The sequence below is a fragment of the Spermophilus citellus genome (genome assembly GCF_964194105.1).
Source record: "Spermophilus citellus genome assembly, chromosome: 14".
In the NCBI taxonomy this organism is placed as follows: Eukaryota; Metazoa; Chordata; class Mammalia; order Rodentia; family Sciuridae; genus Spermophilus; species Spermophilus citellus.
Window position 1 is genome coordinate 5435416 of NC_138194.1, and position 22350 is coordinate 5457765.

General features: G+C 46.2%; 2 protein-coding genes across 2 annotated transcripts in view; both read right to left on the bottom strand.

Moving 5' to 3' along the window:
- Window positions 1–21033, bottom strand: LOC308633222 (inositol 1,4,5-trisphosphate-gated calcium channel ITPR1-like). The gene is made up of 8 exons (XM_081265752.1): window positions 20818–21033; window positions 15131–15306; window positions 10799–10963; window positions 6157–6352; window positions 4522–4614; window positions 2966–3105; window positions 2379–2544; window positions 1–336 (listed from the first exon to the last, which is right to left on the bottom strand). Exons 1-8 carry the CDS (start codon window positions 20906–20908, stop codon window positions 110–112), a joined length of 1254 nt encoding a protein of 417 aa, XP_081121878.1. The 5' UTR covers window positions 20909–21033; the 3' UTR covers window positions 1–109.
- Window positions 20972–22350, bottom strand: part of LOC308633093 (inositol 1,4,5-trisphosphate-gated calcium channel ITPR1-like) — a 10831-nt gene continuing 9452 nt past the window's right edge. The window contains exon 4 of the mRNA XM_081265588.1: window positions 20972–21147. Coding sequence (XP_081121714.1) covers window positions 21101–21147 — 47 coding nt within the window. The 3' untranslated portion in view covers window positions 20972–21100. The remainder of the gene's footprint in view (window positions 21148–22350) is intronic.

The following is a 22350-nucleotide window of genomic DNA, read 5'->3' on the forward strand; positions in this document are numbered from 1 at the left end:
AAGTGGTCCTGTGCTGACGTCTCTGAGCCTCAGCGTCTCCCCTCCTTGGATGTGGGCTGAGAGCCACCTTCTGAGAGAGCACTCGGCCTCCACGGTGAGAAGGGCTCAGTCAACAGCTGTATGAGCCTCTGCTGCACAGCTCACCCTCGGGCTGCCTCCCATGTGGCTGGCTTACCTTGATCATCTCTGCCACGTAGCTCTCGGGCCCAGTGTACTCGGTGGAGTCCTTCACCTTGACCAGCACGATGAAGCACAGATAGTGCCACATGTTGTGCTCTTCCTTGATGTGCTCCTCAAAGGTGACAGTCTTGTTGTCAAACTTGTCTCTCTCCAGGCCTAGAAGAGACACAGGAAAACCCACTGAGCAACTTTGAAAAATCCATCCTCTCATGCCAACCTTTGCAACACACTTTATGATGGGAAAACACAGGCGGTGAGGTCTGACCCAGCTGGGCGTGAATCCCACCTCTGATGCTCAATCTCTTCAATGGGCCTTGGTTGCTTTGTCAGCGAAGGGGAAGAAGACTGCCATCTAGGTTCCAGGGGTGTTCAGGGTTGAATGAGAACGTGTGAGGTGCTCCTGCCTGCACAGGCAACCAGGTAAATACCAAGGTACAGACACGTTACAAGATTTTGGAGGTCAGGGACCTTGGCACATGCCTGTAATCCCAGTGATTCAGGAGGCTAAAGATCACAAGTTCAAGACCATCCTCAGCAAGGAATAAAAGGACTGGGGAGGTGGCTCAGTGGTAGAGCACTGAGAGGTTCATTCTCCAGTACCAAAACAAAACCCCCAAATATACCAAGAATAAGAAAATTATCCTTCAGTCACCATTGTGATAACAGATTCAGACAGGAATCATCAGTGATGCCAAAACTAGTGGTTGAAAGTTTCCTTTAAGAAATAAGAGGATATTTACTAGTGTCAAAGTATCTCCCCCTAAAGATAAGCTTCATAGTGGAGAGAACTTGGCAGTTACCATGTTAACCAGGTGATCAAAGTGAACAACACCAGCTATGAGACGAACCCGTGTCATATGTTCCTGGTATGACATGCTGACAAGAACACATCTTTGATATTCCTGTAAAAAATGTATAATCTTGACTCTACCATCAGGAAACACTAGAGAGACCCAAATCAAAAAATGCCAAAGGAGGCACAAGAAAACAGGGCGACCACATGCCACACGTGACCTTGGTCTTAGAAGGGTGAAATTTGAAGAGGGTCTACAGATTAGATGATAGTTTTAAATCTGTTTTGATTTCCCTATTTTGGTAATTATATTGTAGATAGGAGAATGTTCTAGTTGTTAGGAAATATGTAACTGAGACATTTGGGAATAAGAGGACATGTGTCAGCCACAGACACTCACATGGTTCAGAAAAATAGTGTGTGAAGCAAATGAGAAACAATAAGATCTGGAGGATCTGGGTGAAGAGTATTTAGAAATTCTTTGCACTAGTCTTATGACTTTTCCATAACAAATTATGTCAAAAAGAAAAGCTTTAAAAAAGTTTTAAGTGGGGGCAAAAAACAAGAACTAAAAAAATTCTTTCAAAAAGAAATTTAAATCTTTAAAGGGGAAATACTCATTTGTTTTTTTTTTTTGTTTGTTTGTTTGTTTTTAGTGTCCCTACCAGGGAACAATACATGTATTTTATAACCATATTATGAATAATCCTGCAGTGATTACTCAGTTCCTATGTTTATAGGATTAGTTTTCATTTGCATATATTTTCCTGTTGTTATACCGAAAATGATTTTTTTTCAGTAGCCAAAGCCCTCTGTGTGCACAGCTCGCTACCTGGCCTCGGATGCCTAAGCCAGGGTCTGTGCTAGGTGCTCACCTGAGCACTCTCCCACCCTCAGTAATGCAAGCAGCACACATGGCTGCACCCATATTATAGACAAGGAGAAAGGCTCAGAGCAGCTCAGTGATTGCACCATGCTTCATGCTGGTGAGTGGCAGATGTTTAATCAGAGTCTAGGTCTGGGGCCCGAGCCCTGAACTCTTCCACACACAGTCTGATTCCAACAGCAGTGAAGATGTCTGCGGGCTGCAGGGGACACAGGATCTCCCTTCTAGTTCACTGTGATGGGAAGCTCAGGCAGCCCGACCCTAAAAGACCCTGAGATGCTTTTATTTAAATAATGTGCAGTCAGGTTTCTGCTTCCCAGAACTTCATTCCTAAAGATAAAGGAGCAATGGCTGCATAGAATTTGTAGGCACTCTGAATACTTCCCAGAACAGAGGTGAAGCATAGCCCTGTTCCTTGGGGAACATAGTCATTGTCACTGTCCCACAGAGCACCCAGCACAGCCCACCAAGACCCTACCTGCCTCCACTGGGCTGTCCAGAGCCCAGGAGGCCACTCACCACAGATGAAGCATGTGGTCTTTAAGATCTCTTCTTTCTTCTGCTTCTCACTTCTCAGGTCAGCAAAGGTGTCAATGATGACACCAAAAATAAGGTTCAGGACGATGATGATGACCATGAAGAAGAACAAGAGGTCATAGATCACTCTTGCAGCAAAGAGAGGTTCCTGGAGAAGAGAGGCAAGGCAGTTAGGTGCTTCCCTCACTGTCCCCTGCAGGGCTTGGGGCCCAGCACCCACAGGAGTGGAGGTTACACTGTCTCTTTTCATAACCTGGGTCCGTCTACACTGTGAATTCTCCAGGTATTGTCTGGTACACCCAGGAGGGTTCTGGAAATGTCTCTTTTAGGCCAGACTCGAGCCTGAAGGAGACAACCATTAATTCTAGGGAATGGGGCAACGTGGGGGTCCTTCCCATGCAGCGTGGCCCCAACATGAGTAAAGGAGGAGGGAGCAGGGAAGCCTTGCCTAGCTACTTCTGCATGGCTGCTCCTCCCGCTTCCCAGCTCTTCCTCTGTGCCTTCAGTTTACACCACCACCTGCCCCCACACGCCCCCTCTGCCCTTCCTTCCCCTGGGGATCCACCTACCTCTTTGGATGGCTTCCTGAGCACATCTCCAACTCCGCCCCCACTCCACAGACCATGACTCAGGACAGTGACAATGCACATAAGCAGCGTCTCGCACGTGTGCTCCTTATCCTGTTCCGTTTCTTCCACAGGGACCAGCTCTGTCAGTGGGGCAAGTCATGACACAGTTAAAACATGAGGGGAACAGCGGTACTGTGATTCTGAAATGACGCTTCCAAATGTCGTCTGAGCAGCCAGCAGGTGCCAGGAAGAACCAGATGAAGGAATCAAGAGTCAAAGACCTGTTTTACAAAGGGGCCACTCTGTTCTCACCACTTAACCCCCTGCTAACTTCTCAAGCCAGGTCAGGATGGCCCTCCCTCTATGTCCTGCCTATGAACAGAGAAGTCTTTTGAGGTCTGGTAAGTTGTTTACCACTATGGGTTACAGGCATCTTGCTTCTCAGATGCGGGTCTGTCACAGGATCCAGGTTTCCCTGTTATGGTCAGCATGTGAGGTGTCCCAACTGAAGCTCAGGTGTGGCACAATGCAAGAAGGTTCAGAGGTGAAACAACTGGTATGAGAACCTTAACATAACCAGTGCATTAATCCCACTAGGGATTACCTGGGTGGCAACTGTAGGTGGATGGGGTGTGGCTGGAGGAGGTGGGTCCTTGTGGGGGGTGCCTTCAGGGTTTATATTCTGTATCTGGTGAGTGGAACAGCTCTCCCTCCTTCCTGGTGCCATGTCCTGAGCTGCTTTCCTCCACCATGTCCTGAGCTGCTTTCCTCCACCATGCCCTTCCGCCTTGCCTTACCTCAGTCCAGAGCTATGGAGTTGGCTGTCTGTGGACTGAGACCATAAGCCAAAATAAACTTCCTCTCCTCTGCATTGTTCTTGTCAGGTCCTTTGGTCACAGTAAGACATGGGAATGCTGTGGGCAGGGCTTAGTGAGATTGCACAGCAGGTCCACTGGCTTTACCCTGGGTTGTTCTCTCTCACTGTTTATGGAGAATGCTGCCCACCTTGTCCCCTTCTCCAGCTGCACCGAGGACAGTCTTGTTAAAACACAGACCTCATCTCCTCCTGCCCCTTTCAGCAACTCCCAGCCCAGCTAGACCCTTCCTAACCTGGCCCTTTGCTTCTATTGTTGCTTGCTGCTCTTGTTCTGCATAATCATCTCCCCAAATTTGCTAGATTCCACCATTACGCCTTTCCATACCCTACACCCGCCACCAGGAGCACTTGTCCCCCTCTGCTCAAGAGTCCCCTATTTTAGTAGATGACACTGGTCCTGATGGTGTGAGTGTGGGGGCCTGTCTTCTGTCCTGACTCCCAGCACTTGGCATTCTCTCTAGTGATCCCTATTGACCTGCTCCCCCTACTCCTCTGCTGGCTCTCAGAACAACACAGGACAGGAAGATAGTGGGTGCTTGGATCAGGTGAGCACAGGCCTGCCTTCCCCTTGAGCCCCCTACAGCTATCACCAGCCTTCCTCTGGGCAGCGTGTTTACTGCACTCTGCCTCCAAAATTGCCCGCATCGTCTTGGCATCTGAGATTCACATGGGGCCCTACCTTGCTTGGGTCTGGGAGAGGAACAGTTCTCCCCCGTCTCCACCCTGCACACATCAGAGTACAGAAACTCGCCTGCCAAACTCTCGCCGGTTTCTGGGAGAGAGAAGGAAATTTCATGATGAAAAATCTGGCAGCATACAGTTAAAATGTTTGAAGTCCCCAATTCACAGCTGATTAAACAATTCTTTACATAAATAACACCCTTCAGTCCTGCATATAAATTCAAAGCAAGAGATGTGATTTACACTTTCATTTGGTGATCTGGATGGGAAAAAAGCCAGAAATGTCAATTCCTGTAGACTTACTAGAAATATCGCACTTAAATAGCACCTCTCCGACTTTAAAGACAAACAGCTGAGACTTTCAGACAAACACTACAGTATGTACAGACTCCAGCAAGATTTAGACCAAGACTGCAGGGCAAGTTTCAGTGGGCACCAATGGAGAGCCAAGGTCCAGCCCAGGTTGGCTCAGAACCCGGAGATGGCCAACAGTAAGTGCCACGAAATGTCAACTGGAGGCTGAATGACATGCCAAAAAAAGCTTCTGGAAGGGAGGAAACCAGGCTCCTGCCTTCGTGGGTCACCGTCAGTTTGTTCCTGAGATCAAGGAGCTTGATCCAACGCCTGTCATAGTTCACTAACCAGTGGCAGCTCTGTTAAGAGGGAGAAGAGAGCACTCAGGCACCGAGTACTGTTCCTCACTCTCAAAACTGGAAACCTCTTCTGTTTTTGCTATACATAAAAATAACATCAGCTCGCTATAAAACCTGCATACAATTAAAAAAAAAAGGCCCAGGATTGCTACTGCTAGCAATCTGATAGTATATCTGTCTACATTTTAAAAGATACATATAAATTTTTTAACTTAAAGGAAAAAAAAGGCTAGGCATGGTGGTACAATCCTATAATCCCAGTGACTCAGGAGACTGAGGCAGGAGGATTGCAAGCTTGAGGCCAGCCTCAGCGATTTAGTGTAGCCCTAAGCAACATAGACCCTGTCTCAAAATAAAAACTAAAAAGGGCTGGGATGTGGCTCAGTGCAGGGGTAAAGTGCCTCTGGCTTCAATCTCCAGTACCAAAAAAAAGAAAAGAAAAAGTCCTACTCTTGTTATCCCATAATTTCTCATGGTATCTTCTGTGATATTTTTCTAAGATGCCTTATAAAAATGGACCCTCAGTGCAGGAGACTCCACCCAGTGGATGGGCCATAATCTAAGAAAACGCCCCCTGACACTTAGGTTGTTTCCAGTTTCGCACTGCAGAGAACCTTCTCCCAGGTTTTCACATGCACCGTCAGCAGGGGTTTTCCTTAGTAAACCTACTTCTGAGAATTTAGGCTAAGTCAAGAGGCTGCACATCTCGATGCTTTCAACATACATGCTCCAACTGCTTTATGGAAAAAGCTGTGCTGGTTTAAAACAGGACATTAGTGAGCGATCATAACGTCTGGTCACTTGCCCTCAGCATGTGACACACAACATCCCCCTTCCGGCAAAGGGAGAACCAAGTTCTGTATTCATGACTCACACTCTGGGCATTAGAGAGGCCTACGATGCCAATGGCACTGTTCTCTAGCTGAGCTATAACCAGGACATATCCTTGTAACGATAAAGAGAGAAGATCCCAGACCTACCTGGAACAGCTGTTTCATTGGGCAATCTGTCTACTTCTAAGATAAAATCGTCCTTGAAGAAAAGATAGCCCACGATCGAGAACAGGTAAACCAGGATCAGAGCCAGAACCGCAGTCAGGATGATGGACCGTCCATTGCGGGTGACGCTTTTAATGACATTAAGCAAAGTCTCTTCTCTGTACACTAAATCGAACAGCTTCAAAAACAAACACAGAGATGGCACGTCAATTTTTAAGAAGCCTCTATTACACACACATCACTACCCCATGGTGAAAGCAAGGCTTACAGACCATTTACCCTCTTGGACACTGAAAAGCATTATCTTAACATTTCACATCTTTTTTAGATGGGCATAATACCTTTGTTTATTTATTTATGTGGTGCTGGGGATCGAACCCAGTGCCTCGCGTGTGTTAGGCAAGTGCTCCACCACTAAGTTACAACTTCAGCCCAACATTTCACATTTTGCCTATTTTCACAGCAAGAACTGAGATGGTAAAAAAAAAAAAGAGGAAAAATAAGCATGCAAGAGGGGCGAGGACGTAGGAACAATTTCCAGCGCACATGGAGCAGGCTAGGGGTCCTGGAAATCCAGCACATATGATGCAGAGAGTAAAGGGATACATTTATACAGGCCATAATTACTGCTTCTATTGAGGACCAGCCAGCGTGGTCCCAGCCTTCCGGAAGCCGAGTGTCTGCTGGGGAAGGCAGACATCATACAAGCTACTGCAAGCAGTGAGGACCTTGGGCTTCCATAATAGGTTTGGATCTTAGCTCCTTATTGCCATCTTGGGCTAGATACTGTCCCCATCCCCTTTGCAGAGCAGAGGATGCAGTTTACAGACAGTAAACAGGCAATGTGTATCCAGGGCTCAGCATTCATGCCAAGTAAGACAATACATGGTAATTATCAGTTTCCTGAAGAAGAAACTGGGGCAAGGTCACATAATCAGTAGACGGCGGGGACAGTCATGGTGTTGACCTACCAGGAGGCCTCAGCCCTTCTGTCCTCCCCAGGGTGGGGGAGACCCCTGCAGTTTACAGTCTGGGCCTGGCCTTTGCCAAGGGAGCTACTGTTTGCAGGAAGCTGGCTTCGTGACAAGTGCAGGATCCTGTTGGACCATGGAGGTCTGAGAGGCCCTGGCTAGATTTCCAAGAGCTGTGCTATAGCTCTGCAGCAGGGGAATGATGGGGAGTTACAGGAGGAGAGCTCTATGGGGTTGCTCTTAGACATGAAATCTAGTGTGTTATATGGTTATTATTTTTAAATTCTGGGTTTCCCTTTGTTGCCCTCAGCATGTGACACCCAACATCCCCCTTCAAATTTATGATCCTCCTGCCCCAGCCTCCTGGATAGCTGGGATCACAGGTGTGCACCATCGGGCCTGGCTGGAGTCTAGTTTTCAGCATAGCCTCTGAGCTGACGCTGAAACCTCTCTCAAACGTCCAGCCTTTGCCATGGTTGTTGGTCACCGTGAAGCCATTCAGTGGAAAGGGTCTGGCTCCCAACTCTGCTTCCCATTTGTTACGAGATGTTGATCAAGCCATCTAGCGTCTCTGGATCTCAGTTTCCCACCTGTAAAAATACGTGGACTGAACTAACTGATCTCGGAGTCCCTTCCAATTTAGAATTGAATCATCTGAGGTCATTTTCTGGTCAATTAGCCTGTCTGCTGCTCTAACACCAATCTGTGCTCTAAATACTAGTTCTGCCAAGAGAACCGGGCAAAGTTGGGTCCTTAAAAAGAAGCGAGGAAGATGCACTTAGTCAATAGGAGGGAACAAAAGGCTGAGCGTTACTGTTAATGCTGGTTAAATATTTTCTAGCAACTCAATCCTAAGAGGCCAGTAAAAACACCGTCACACCATAACAAAAGAGACTTGTTTTCCGTGGTCAAAAGCAATAGCAATTACACAGCTCCCAATCACAGAAAGGACAAGTGACTTTTCAACCTCCCCACCTTTTTAACTTTTTGAATTTCTGATTTTAAAACAATGAACATTTACTATTCATACAAAGGAGAACCTGATTACCTTCACTTGCCAAGTTACTTCCTGCTCACATTTTTAAAAATATAATAGATGCATATTTTTTTAGAAAAATATTATACCATATTACTTTTGGTACATAGGCAAAATCCCTTATGCCCAGCAGTAATGAGCATTTTCATGTCAAAAATGATCTCCTAGTATTTGTATGGAAAAACACCCCACAAAATAACCAGTATCTTTTTTTTTAAGTCATCAATATTTTTAAAATTATGTGTTGTTGTAAACAATGCTGTATATGCCTCTATACACACTTGTCTATTTCTCTTTGGTTCATTTCCAGAAATGGAAACTTGGAGTCACATGTTCTAACATAAGCACATTGCCTACCACCGTCCAGGCAGGCAGGATCCATGCATACTCACACCAGCAAAGAATCATCCCCATGTCATCCCCAGCGTCACCAGTACTAACCACGATAGTGTTTTTTAACTTCCCCTGACAGACATCACAGGTAAGATCTGCGGTGGGACCTGCAGTCATTTTAACCATCATGTCTTGGTTTAGCAGTAAAGATGAACGTCTCCCTGTGTTTGCTGCCCATCTGGACTGCTCCTCTGGCTAATTACCTACTTATGAACTTTGTACATTTCTTCTTTGATGTTAATATTTTTCTAAGGACTTAGCTTGAATGGAGGCCCAAGGTCACAATCAGATAGTCTCTTGGGGGCTCCTGGCACTTTATTTGGCCACTGGATTCCCCTCCCTTCCAGTCTGCTGGGTTTTCTATGCTGCAGGTCTCTCTCCCTTTACAGAAGCCCAGCTTCTGTGGGTGCCTGGCTTTCCTTATTCGGGGAATCATTTGAACAGTTCCACTCTTCTGTCTGTGGTTCTTACCAGGTATGTCCACCAGGTCTGATTTCAACACCAAAAGGGACAGACATATCACTTGAGGCCACTGACACGTCAAGGTTCAGAGGGCTTAGAAAGGTCCCAGAAGCACACAGAGAGCCATCTGTCACCATCTAGACCAACCAAATTCCATTTTTCTAAAGGTGAACTGAGCTCAGGCAATACAGTCTCAAGCTCAAGTTTCTCTGTAACTTTGTGTGACAAGTGAGATTTGATAACATGAATGCAAAATGGAACACGAAATTCCAGTTTCACAGAGGCAGGGACCTTTTCACATGTTCCAAATGAAAGGGGAATAGACTTGGGGATCTACAGTGTTGAGGTGCCATCCTGTGTCTGCCACTGACTGACTGGGTGACAAAATCCACCTGATCTTGCCAAGCCTCAATTTCTTTTCTCCTATATTTTAAAATTGGTTCATTTGGGTTTTACATACTGGTGGGATTTGTATTTATATATCCATACATGCACACAGTATAATGATACGATTTGACCAACATCATTCCCCAGAATTTCCTAAAGGGGATCTCTTGCCTCTTGGGAGAGACCCCTTAGCAGGGACATGAGAGACGACCAGCTGTGCTCCTGCCACTGGCAGGCAGGGCAGGATGATTTTTGGATTGGCAGATGTGGGTCTCCTTGACACACAAGCTGAATCTCCCTCCAGGAACATTATTGCATGATACAAAAAGGCTCAGAAATGGACACAAGGCTCTAAATATTTTTGATACAGACCAGGTAATGGCAATAACAAGGGCAGCCTGAGACCTCTTTGCCCCAAACCTGATCACAGCCAGACCTGTTTTAAAATGAGAAAAAAAGGATCCATTCCATTTAGCCCACCAACATCCATCACTAATGGAGTAAGCTAATCCTGGCAAACTCTTTATGGCACGGTGGATGGGGAAGGGTACAGAGCCATCTGTGGATAGTGACCCTCGGGCTGTGCTGTTCTATGATGTGGACATGAACAGTGGCACATAATCCCTGCCAAGGTCCTGTGGGATGTATGCTTCTCACACCTAGGTGGGGAATCTGAGGCACAGAGTCCCATGGGTAGTACCTCCCTGCAGAACTTTCCTTCTGTTCATCAGTACGAGGCCTTGATCATTTTTATATACATGTTCCTAGTCCTGGTGTGTATAATAGTCATTTCACAGTTTCTGTCATGTGAGACAGGCCCAGGAGATGGTCCTCTTCCCCAATTCTACAGATCTAGGTTACTCTTAACTACAGGACAGGAAGCAGTTATGTTATCTGTAATTAAAAAAAAAAACTGCTCAGAAGAAAGGAGTCAGAACCACTCACGTGATAGACCTTAACCACGTGGTGCAGTTGGAACAAAAAGAACTTCTACTGAAAATATCTCCTGGGCCTTGGCAAGTCATTCCTACTCTTATGGTCACTGCATAGTTCATTGAGAAATGGATCCCACAAAGACTGCACAGGACAGGCTCATGAATATTGTCCTCAGTAGGTGCTGGCTCACCCTGAGAAACCAAGATGTATGTTGAGGGGACAGCTCCTGAATCAGACAGTAAGCCTCGTACATTGGTGCCAGGTGACAGGTATGCTGTGCCTGAAGCACAGTGTGACTCTGCACCTCAGATTCCCCAAACGCTGGGTATAGGGGGGGCTTGACCTTGCAGGACCAGGCACATCAGTCGCCATTACAAGGAAGGGTCTCTGATGAGAGAGGGCATAGGACACGTAAAGCATCTTAACACCTGGTACTCACCAGCAAACTGTAGAAGAATTCATGGATGAAGAGTCCCATGGCACAGATCAACAGATACAGCAGGTGATACAGGAACTCGACATCTAGAACCATGGCTCGGTAGCCTCTGGTGAACGTCCCACAGTTGCCCACGAAGCTCATTAGAAAGATGATTTTATTGCAGACCTGAGAACCAGGACAGAAGAGTCCGATGGCACAGACCATGCCAAAGTGTGTGCGTGAGCCCAGGGAGATTCTCATGCGAATGCAGTTAGGTTCCACCGCCTGACAAGAGCTTGCTTTGGTGCCAAGTGCCCACTGTGTCCAAGAACCATTCTGTAGTTCCAAGTCACTTCACTACTTTGCTTTTTCAGGCATATTACAAATTGCACAATAGTCAAACGATGTCATGTGCAACGATAATCAAGTAGCATTTGTATATGGCAAAAACAAAATTAACACATACTGAGATTATGATTTTCAAAATGAGATATGAATCATTTCTAACATTCTTACGTGAGTTAGTCAAACACAGAAGTCACCTCTACCCACGAACTTCATGATCAGCATGATTAGAAGTGTTTTCTGAATTTGTTACATTCTAGGCATTATAGGGTTGCAATTTAATGAGAAGCAGGCAATTCTTGTCTTTCAGTGCTTCTAAATTTATAGGGAAAATAAGAACTTTTGGGGGGAAAGCAAATAAGGAATGTCAAGATGAGTTCAGTTTCCCCGCCCCTTCTTCCGGGAATCACTTCTAATTTCCCCAGGGGATCCATCCCTTTCCAGGAATCGGTTCTTGAGGTCTGGGTGGGGCTCCACCCTGAGCAATAAGAATACTGGAATCTTCTGGGATTGTGCTACTGCATTGTTCAGGGATAGGCACGTGATCAAAGGGAGCCAATAAAGTCTACTGGGCCCTTCCCGGGCATAGCAGTACAAGACAATTTTGTCTCTCCCCTTGATCTTAACAAGACAGAATAACCTCTGGAGCTTTTGGCAGCCTCTTACCATACCACAGATCCAGAGAGCACAACCAATACACAGGACACAGATCTGAAAGAAGGGACAGAGCAACAGGCCCTGATGCCACTGTCTGAGATCCTACAATCAGCTATGCCTGAAGCCAGGCTCTTGATTTTTTTTTGGCCAAAACCAACCAATCCATTGTCTCCTCTGCATAGACTTTCTGGTACCTGTAACTGAAGGAGTCCTAACTGATCTGCTCTGTACAACAGTCCCACCTTTGCTAGAAACTACACTACTAGAAGTCCATCGCTTCAACAGGTTGATAGAAGAACTTGAATTGGAGGAGGCTGGACAGAAAGCACCTTGGACACCCTTGGTAAAGCCACTTTCTGCTACCCCAGCTCCCCTGGCCTCAGGTGCTGGGAAAATTCTGCCAGTTAACTTGGCAGGTCAGTGTAACAGAGCCTCTCAGCAATCAGAGAGGCAGTACCCAAAGAGAACTTCTGGCTTTCTGGGGCTCCGATGTGCAATCTGCCTGTTATTTTTTCCCCCCAAATATTTTCATCTTTGCTGATGAGGGTCTTCCTTAGGGTGGGCACACATTTGCTGACTCTGGATGATGCATATTGATGGGGTTTTGGGGAAGGTCCAAAGAGGCAGGGAGGGTACCAGGATACTGGTTAATATCACTGGATGCAACAGCTCCTGTCATCACAACAGGAAGGAAAGCAATCCACTTCCCCCGAATCCACTCAATCCTTTAACTTCCACTGCTACCCAGCAAACATCTCCTGTACATGGGTGGTCTCATGCTGTCCACTACCTACCCACTCTGCTTGGCTGGCCTTCTGTTTGCTTCCAGCTCCACCCTGTTACATAAGCAGCCCTTGTCAAGTCCCCCAGGGAGGTTGCCATCTTCTATCTGCATCTTCCCCTGTCTGCTCTGAGCATCTGTCTGAGCTCCCCACAGCACAACAGGGCTCACCACCCCGTCCCTCTCAGGACAACAGCACGCTCAACGTGCAGGACACCAGCCCAGCCTCCCCCAGCGCTCAGACCTCCAGCGTTCCTCCTCTCTTTTATCTACGACCATCTTCCTTCTCCCATATGCTTCTGGTGGTTGGTCTGTCTCTCAAATCTCATCTGAATATTAATAACTGTCTGGCCCTTTCCCCCTCTAGCAATTATTACACAAGAAAATTGTCTAATTTGAGACTTTCCCATAAGCGATTTACGTTAAAGAAGTGATGACCACAGGATGATTAAAGTCTAGAGTAAAAGAGAATGAGGCAGTCCAGAGAAGACGACCTCTAAGACACTGAGGTTTTCCTTTCCATCCATCTATCGACGTACCCACCCATCCAGTATTTCTTCATCAATAGCTTCCTCTTGCTGTTGGTGATCCCCCTCCCCAGCAACATCTCTCTGCCACTTCTGGCCAGGCTTTTCCATATGTGACAGTTGACAGTATTAGCACATCTTGTCATCTCAAGCCCAATAAGTCACCAATATGAATGTGTTTTCACCATGAAAACTCAATATTTTCATGACTTCCTTTCAGCTATTACCCAGTGTTATTCTTCTCTTAGTCACCCATGACTGGAAATCTGAAGTCCTATTGGTCTCCTCTGTCACACAATGCCTTCTTGTCCTGAAGAAGAGGACCCAGCTGCACCTCGGTGGGGGAATGCCCTGACTCTGAAGCCCCACCCAGGACTCTTTCCTTCCCATCAGTGTATACTGTACACTACGACCTGGGCTCAGGCTGGCCACACCTGATCAAAATCACCCCAGGGCCTCCCTACCTCTGGAGTCCACACACCAATGATGACCTTTCTGAAAAATACCTTCATGTGTACCAATGGCTTGGCTCAAAAACACTTCTCACCAATAGGAACAGAGTTTCCCAACATCTACTCAATGCAAAACCAGTCCCCAGTAATACTTAAAACAACAACAACAGAAACAATCACAGGCAAACGTGGGAAACACAAATATGTGAGTTCCCTTTCCTGGAGACTCAAAATCCATATAAGTATACTAAAGTCTCTGAAAAGTCCTCTGGTCAGAGATGCCCTTCAATTTTGTTTAATTTCTCACAATGACTTGACCACTTTTTTTTGTTGTTTTGACCCAACATTTATCAAGTCAGGTCATACTTTAGAAATGTGGACCTTAGGATGAAATCTAAAAGCTTCTTCCTAAAGGCAACTCATACAACCACGAATGAGGTCCACCTCAATCTCTAACGATCTCTGGCTCACACCCAGGTGTCCTCGCTGCTCTGCGCTGGCCAACGAGGCCTACAACAACCAGAATGCTCTTCTCGGTTCCTGTTCTCTGGCTGTGTCCTTCAAGACACAACTTAACCCTGCTTCCTCCCGCTAAGCTTATCTTCTCAACATGGTCTCCTCTCTAGAGTTCTTGCTGCCTGTGCCATAAAAAGACCCAGTTGGGGACATGGTTACCTTATTTGGTAAAACCACCTCCACTGTTGCACAGGGACCTCAGCTTCCTTATACACTCGGGATACAAAACTCTGGATGGTACTTTCAGACACCGACAGTATCTCACATGGCCAAATTTCATCTTTCCCCTCACCAGACACCCCGTCCCATGAATGGATTGACATCACTTACCTCCACCTCCCGATTGCTCCTGAAGAGGCACCGGACTTCTCTCCAGTGTACCAAAGCAGCATTTCCCCCAGCACCACCGACTCACTAACTGTCCCCCTGGTGCTCTTCTTACCTCTCCAGCTGCTCCACCAGCTCTGGACACTCCCATTCACCTCTCTCCTCTTTTCTACATGGCTCCCGCCAGAAATGGTGCTGGGTTAATATCTGCTTGTTTGACTTATGGGCAAAACTTTGGCCAGATTGCTGAAGCTACCTGAAATCTCAGCATGTATCACCCTATCTGCCTCACTCCCGGGAGGGATAGTCCCTAAAGTTGAGCCTGTCAACGCCTGGATGATGCACCAGGAGGCTCGAATGCCCCAACAAGGCCGAGAGGGAGTGTGCGGCCATGACCATCTCTTCCTTTTGTTGTTTTATTTTTTATAATGGGGGACTGAACCCAGAGGCATTTTACTACTGTGCCACATCCCCAATCCCCCCACCCCACTTTTTTTTTTTTGAGATTGGGTCTTGCGTATTTGCTGAGGCTGGTTCTGAACTTATGATCCTCCTGCCTCAGCCTCTGGAGTCACTGGGATGACAGGTGTGCTCCACTGTACCCAGTCCTTCTGCTCTTTTAGCAGCTGACACAGGCAAAATCTTTCTTTATCTTGGATTGAAAGCTCAGGCTAAGATGCCAGGCACCTGAACGGAAGGTGTTAACCCACAAACAGAAAACAGCAGCAACCAGGACACTCATACTTACGTTGAACGCTCCCAGCAGAAACAATGTGGGTTGCAGCCCGACCGAAAATATCAATCGTAGAATTGTGGAAGCAATCAAGGCCCGGATGCCGTGGGGCTTGGGTAGGGCAATGATGATGGCCAGGGAGATGAGCATTGCTGTCCACAGGAGGCCTGACCAGTGTGACTCCAGCGTCCCTGGAGGGCAGAGCAGGGCTCTCAGGGATCAGTGCTTTCCTGGAGTGTGGGCAAAGGTCAAGGCAGCTCTGCTAACGTTTTCTTCAGTCCCCTGCTATCCTTGTCTGTTCCAACTGTCACCTCAAACTCTCTGCCACAGATACATGCGGTCACATCTGTGTTTTCAGACTTCCCAGCCATCACCACATGCTTTTCCCCACGTGGGGAACTCTTTCTTCCTATGCATGGTAGGTAGGTTTAGCTGAGAGGTGACCCCTTCTGGGAAGTCTCCCCCACCCCTTCCTCCTTGCAGAATTTACAATCCAGCTGTTCCCGCCAGCTCCACATCCCCCCACATTCTGGTCATCCCTGCAGATGCTACATTCTAATGATCAATGTGTGTTTCTCTCACTCTGCAGACTCTAAATTCCCCAAAGGAAGTGCCTGGTGCCAGAAGGCCCTCACCAAAGGCTTATTCAGTGACTACAACTCATACCTGGGTCCCGACTCACTCTCAGGCAGGACCAACAGGAAGCCTGAGCTTACTTTCTATTAAAAGTGATGCAAAGGAACACTGCAGGTCCCCTGCCTGAATCGGATTTCTTCAAGGGAAAGAGGAAGACAATTTCCGTATCATGAGCATCATCCTACAATTAGATTATCCCTGCAGTCAAAGAGCCTCTACCACTTTTTGTCATATCTTGCTATTGCAAGTTCTATTTAGAGTGTCCCAAGAGATGGCTTGGTTATATAACACGAGCCAATGTGGCTAAAAATACAGTTCTGTAAAACACTCATTAAAAAAAATAAAACACCCCTATTGCAAATGCTGTCACATCTTGAGTCTCCTTCGGATGTAAACAAGCAGCAATACACGATTAAGGCCACTTATATAAAAGAGTTTCACATCGTCAGGACGGCTGGGATTGCAGCACCGTCCAGGGAGAGACCAGTACACAGACTCCGGCTCTTCCACAAGCTGCTGGCCACCCTCTGCACTGAGGCCAGAGATGCCTGCACAGATGCACTCTCTCCCCCAACTCTTCCCCCAGACCCAGCCACTTAGCTCCCAGCCCCTTAACATTCTTCAAAAGGAAAAGCTGATTAGAAATGAGCACGAAGAGTCACAAGCTCTTCAGAAATCCAAAGTGTCACTTTGTGCACATTTAACAATTACTAAACATCTTATTGGCCCCTTGTTGTTGACTGTCATTTAATCTGTCCTCTCGACTATGCTGTGAGGTTGCTACTGGTAGCTCTACTTTCTTTTTTTTTTTTTTTTTTTGCAGTGCTGGGGATGGAACCCAGGGCTTTGCACGTTCTAGACAAGAGCTCCGCTGTTGAGCCACATCTCTAGCTCTCCACTTTACTCTGAAGGAAACTGAATCTTGGGTTACATATTTTGTCCAAAGAGAGAGTGTGAAGGGCTGGAGTTTACATGTCTCTAAAGTTGATGGTGTGTAATCATCATTTAAATAAAAAAATCTACCCATGCCAGGTACAGTGGCACATGCCTGTGGTCCCAGCAACTTCGGAGGCTAAGGCAGAAGGATTGCAAGTTTAAGGCCAGCTGAGCAACTTAGTGAGGCCCTTGGCAACTTAGCGAGACCCTTTCTCAAAATTAAAAAAAATAAAAATTGCTGGGGATGCAGTTCAGTGGTTAAGCACCCCTGGGTTCAAGCCCCAGTGTCAAAAGAAAAAAAAATCACCCAATTTAAAGGTTGGATTTGGTGAGTTTTGGCAGTGTATGTAGCCATGCCAGTTGAAACTGGCCCCACAATTGATACACAAAATATCATCACCCTAAAGTTTCCTTGTACCTCTCTGCTTTCCATGTTTTGCCCCAACCCCTCTCACTGATGTGCTCTTCTGCTATGCTAGTCTTTCATTTTCTAAAATTTTATAAAAATGGGGGGAAAGTACACAAGTAGGTAGTCTTATGCATCTGAATTCTTTCACCTATCAAACTTTTTTGAGTCAGGTGACTCTACTGGTATTTCATTATTTTTATTGCTCAGTAATATTCCATAGAATGGATACACTTAACTTACCTATCCATCCATCCAACAATGAAAGGATATGTGGGTTACTTCCAGCTTGGAGCTGTTATGAATAATGTAACCAGAACATTCAAGTGAAAATCTTGGAGCAGGTATGTTTCCATTTCTCTTGGACTAAGGTGAGGAAGGAGACTGCTGGGTTTTAAGTATAGGTGTAATTTTGTAAGATACTATCATGCTGCTTTCCCAAGTGACCGTGCATATCAGCATATGGCATATGAGTGTTCTGCTGGTCCCACATCATCACCGGTACTTGGTATTGTTGGTCTTTTTAGTTCACCCATTCTAGTAGATTTGCAGTGATGTGTCTGTGTGTCTGTGTGTGTTTAAATGTCTTTTTTCTTTGATATTTATTTTTTAGTTAGGTGGACACAATATCTTTATTCTATATTTATGTGGTTCTGAGGATGGAACCCAGTGCCTCATGCATGCTAGGCAAGCACTCTACCGCTGAGCCATAAACCCAGCCCCTGTGTTTTCTTTTGTTTTTTAATATTTTTACTAGTCATTGATAGATCTTTATTTGTTTATTTATTTACATGCAGGGCTAAGAATTGAACCTAGTGCCTCACACATACTAGGCAAGCACTCCACCACTGAGCCACAACCCCAGCCCTCATTGGTTTTAATTTGCATTTCCCTAACAACTAGTAATGATGAATGTCTTTTCACGTGCTTATTTGTATGTATGTGTGTTGATGTTGTTGTTGTTATTATTATTTACAGTGCTGAGGATTCAGTCCAGGGCCCTGCACGTGGATAGGAAAGAGTCCTGCCACTGAGCTATGCACCCCCGGTCCTATGTATATTCTTTTATGAACTCTCTGACCAGATACTTTGCCCATTATTGTAAATGGGGCAGGCTTTATATTAAGTTTTAAGGAATCTTCATATGTTGTGGATATAAATCTCTAATTAGATACCTGTTTTCTAAGTATTTTTCTCCCAATGTCTGGCTTACCTTGCATTTTCTTAAGCGCATGAACACCACTTAATATCTCAGTCTAATAAATATAACCATATATGCAGATCCTGAAGAGGCCAATGTAAAAACCTGTCTCCCTACTATAAAAGCTGTGTTAAAAAAGAGTGCTGGATTCCAAAAAGCAACTCTAGAATTTCTAGACATCTTTGAGACAGCCGGAGAAATCTGAATTTGGACAGACTATTACAGGATTTACTGTTAGTTCTGTTAGATATGATAATGACATGGTGATTATACAGATTTTAAAATATGCTTATAAGTTAGAGAGGCACACTGAAATATTTATGGTCAAAACAACAAGATGTCTAAACTTCTTTAAAATGTTTCAGAAAATATAGCAGGGGGATAGATGAAACAAGACTGGCAAAATGTTTATTTTTAAAGCTGGGCTGATAGGTACATGTGGGTCATTATATTGTGCTGCCTACTCATGCGTGTATTAGAAAACTTCCATATAAAAAAGTTTAAAAAGTAGTATTGCATTTGCTTTAATCATGATGCATGCCTACAAATTCAGGAAGCATCTGAGCCTGCCCAAGTGTCACGCTTTTTAAAGACTTAGCTACTCACCAATTCTGATTTTTGTTGTTGTTGTTTTGTTGTGTTGGGGATTGAACCCAGGGCCTTGTGCATACGAGGCAAGCACTCTAACAACTGAGGTACATCCCCAGCCCTTGACAACTCACCAATTCTGAAATGAAAGGGGATGGAGGGGGCTGGGGAGATGATACTTTTGAAAAGGAACTTTTAAGGCCACTGCTGTTCTTGGCAGCCATGTCTGATGAGCCGCAGAATTACATGGCACGCACTATAAGGTCATTATTCACAACCAAGAGGGACATTTTGGAAATTCTTTTCTTAAGATGCCAAAAATCCGTGTGTGTGTGTGTGTGTGTGTGTGTGTGTGTGTGTGTGTGTTTTGTGGTAGTGGGGATAGAAACAGAGACCTGTGCATGTGGACAAGTGGTCTACACTGAGCTGTAACTCCAGACCCTAACAGATATGGATCTCAAAAAAAATATTTTTAGGTCAATGGACCAGATGTTATTTCTAATCAGGGTTAATAGAAGCCTTCTCCTCCAGAGGTTTACTGGTTAAGTATAGCAAATGCATTCAACACATGTTACAAAAGGAAAGAATAATCTGAGGGTGAATTGATGTGCTTTAGGTAACTTCAGTCACCATATGGTGGAAGGACAGAAAGGGCCCCCTTAGGTCACACTGACCTTCCTTCCCTCCCAGGAGATCTGGTCCTGCTGTCCCACATGCCCACCCCATGAAATCCTGAAGCCCATGTTTTCCAAACAGGAAGCCTCGTCTCCCATGGGTTTTTAAGATGCCAACTCAGAGGGCACCATGTTAGAGTTAGAAGGATCCTCAGCAATTAGCTCATCCAGTGGGTCTCAAATTTGATGGGAAAGAAGAAGGAGGCTCCAGGGAACCCTGACTAGGTTGCTAGTTTTCCCTGAATTCTGCAGGAAGTTCAGCAGCCACACTCAAGTCTCCCAGCCTCTAGCTTGGTGTCAGTATCCAGAAATGCAGAGGCACGTGACCAGGAGCCAAGGAAGTGGCCTGCCCAGAGGTGGAATGGCAGAGCCAGGCCCGGGTGCTAAGTCTCTGGACTTCTTTGACCACGAATTCCACTGTAGAAAGCTTAACACTGAAAGGTGAGGTCTGCCAACCCACTGTCCCCAGATGCTGGCCTGAGTGCTGCCACAAATAACCAGAGAAGAAAATGGTCACGGTGAGTAATAAAAATCTCTTTGAAACATTTTTTTTTAAATCAAAGGTAAATACAAACATGATCAAGGCAGTGGCTAAATAACCTGTTTTGACAAGCAGGAGTCGGTGCCTCCATCACAGCCAATGGAGTCCTCCACTGAACCCTCTCCTGTTCACACCCCTGCCACCTGGCAGCTTAGTGAGGGCAGACACCCCTCAGAAAATAGCTTGTAGCCCTGTGTTCCTATCAGATCTTTTCAGACATGGGTGCTCATGCTTCCTGAAATAGCATTTAAAAGAAAAATGCTGCTTGGCTCAGTGGCCACACCTGTAATCCCAGCAACTCGGGAGGCTGAAGTAGGAGGATTGCCAGTTAGAGGCCAATCTCAGCACCTGAGCAAGGCCACGTCTCAAAATAACAAATAAAAAGGACTAGGGACGTGGTTCAGTGGTGGAGTGCCTCTGGGTTCAATCCTCAGTACCCAAAAACAAAACATAACAACAAAAAGTGGGGTTAAGATGATATTTCAAGTTCAATAACTCCTTCTCTTTCTTTCTTGGCTAAAATACACATACATAGTAATAGAATATTTAAATTATTTTAAGTTAGACTTAAAACTAAAAGCTACCATCTCATTCTTGCCTGAAAATGGGGACCTGCGATCCTAAACGTGGCATAAATGCTTCCAGGGACAGTACTAAGGGTGTAGTTCACAGCTTTCCAGTTGCATCTACTCATTTTTTCAAAATTTAAGCCATCGGTACCTCCTCGCACTCCTTTAAACGGGTAGAAGAAGGCCACGAGCAGGTTCATCAGGACGGCCAGGTTGAAGGAGATGCTGCTCCAGAAGGACATGTTGCGGGCACACCAGTAGAGGACAGGCTGGGCTGTGGGAGGGCAGAGGCCACGTCAGAGAGCTGGAACTCCACAGCCCCTCCTCCCCTCCGTCCCCGCAAGTCCACTTGTGCCACTGGTTTCCTTCTCAACAGTAAAAACGATCATTTGTTTTCAAATTGGCATGCAGTGACATCTCATCGGTTCATCGGTTCATTTCTGTTTGGAGAACTCGGGAACAGAAGGCCTATTGGGGGACACTGAAGAGGAGGAGGAGACAAATTGGGACATCTGAAAGCCCTGCGTGCCCCAGTCAACAGCACCAGCTGCAGGGGCTAGGGGTCATCCAGGGTTCATGCACGGAGGGCCTGGTTCCACTCGGGCTGCTGGGACCGGATGAGATGCCCAGAGAGACCCAAGAATTCAATTAGGTCTCTAGAAATGTCGGGGAGACACAGCACTCAGAGTTGGTCCAGTTGGGCCTCAAACAAGGACTGGTCCCCTTTTCACATCCCTCCTGGCTCTTAATGCCCCACAGCAGAACAACAATCCCCTTTCCAACACTGAGTCACTTGCCGCTTCCCTGAAGCCTGATGGTCACTCTCAGGGGGCCGGGGAAGCAGGAACACAGGCTGCCGACTGGGTGGTCAGCTTGGAGTCCATGTTCCCAGCGGCTCCAGGAGAGAAAGGGTGTGGCACCCTGTGGAAACCACTGCCTTCTCAATCCATTGTGCCCTACGGTGACACCACGTGGGCTGGATATTCTCAGAATAACAAGGCTATGTCCATGCTCGGCGGCTCCAGGGCACCTTTTCCATTGGTGCCAGGGTAGAGCTGATGTCAGTGTAGCACTAGCATCTCACTCAACATCAGCCTCCCCAGAGACAATGGAGCATGTGGGCACGGGTCCCTCGCATGCTTTTTTTTTTTTCCTCCTTCCCCAGTGAAGTCATCATTTAACTTTAGCACAGAGGCCAATGACAAACTGTATGGCCCTATAATGATACTTGCAGCTGCCAAGCCTTTGGAAGCTTCCCTTCTGAACTAAGTTAGGGTCCAAACAGACAGATCCCTGGGTGCTTAACAATCACTCACAGCAGGTCTGTACTTGGTAAGAGGCACTGTTTCCTAACTGCAGAGCCGCAACCCAGCCTTCAGATTAAGAGGCCTCATTTTACACACAAGGGAATGCCCAGCAATGCGTGGAGGGTGTGGCAATGCCATCACCCAGGGGATAGATGCTCTGGGGTCAGTGCCGGGGATAAAGGTAAATGGCTTGTGTGACCACTCCAGAGAGGCCGACCAGGATCCGGCCAATCACTGGGTAATAATTCATCTTGAGGAAGCGAACTTGAGAAGAAAGATCATCTGGCTTTGAAAATAAAAGCAACTGCGATTCTTTTGGGGCTGATGCCCCCTTTCTGATCTAGATACGAAAACTCCAGAACTGGAGGGAAGAGATG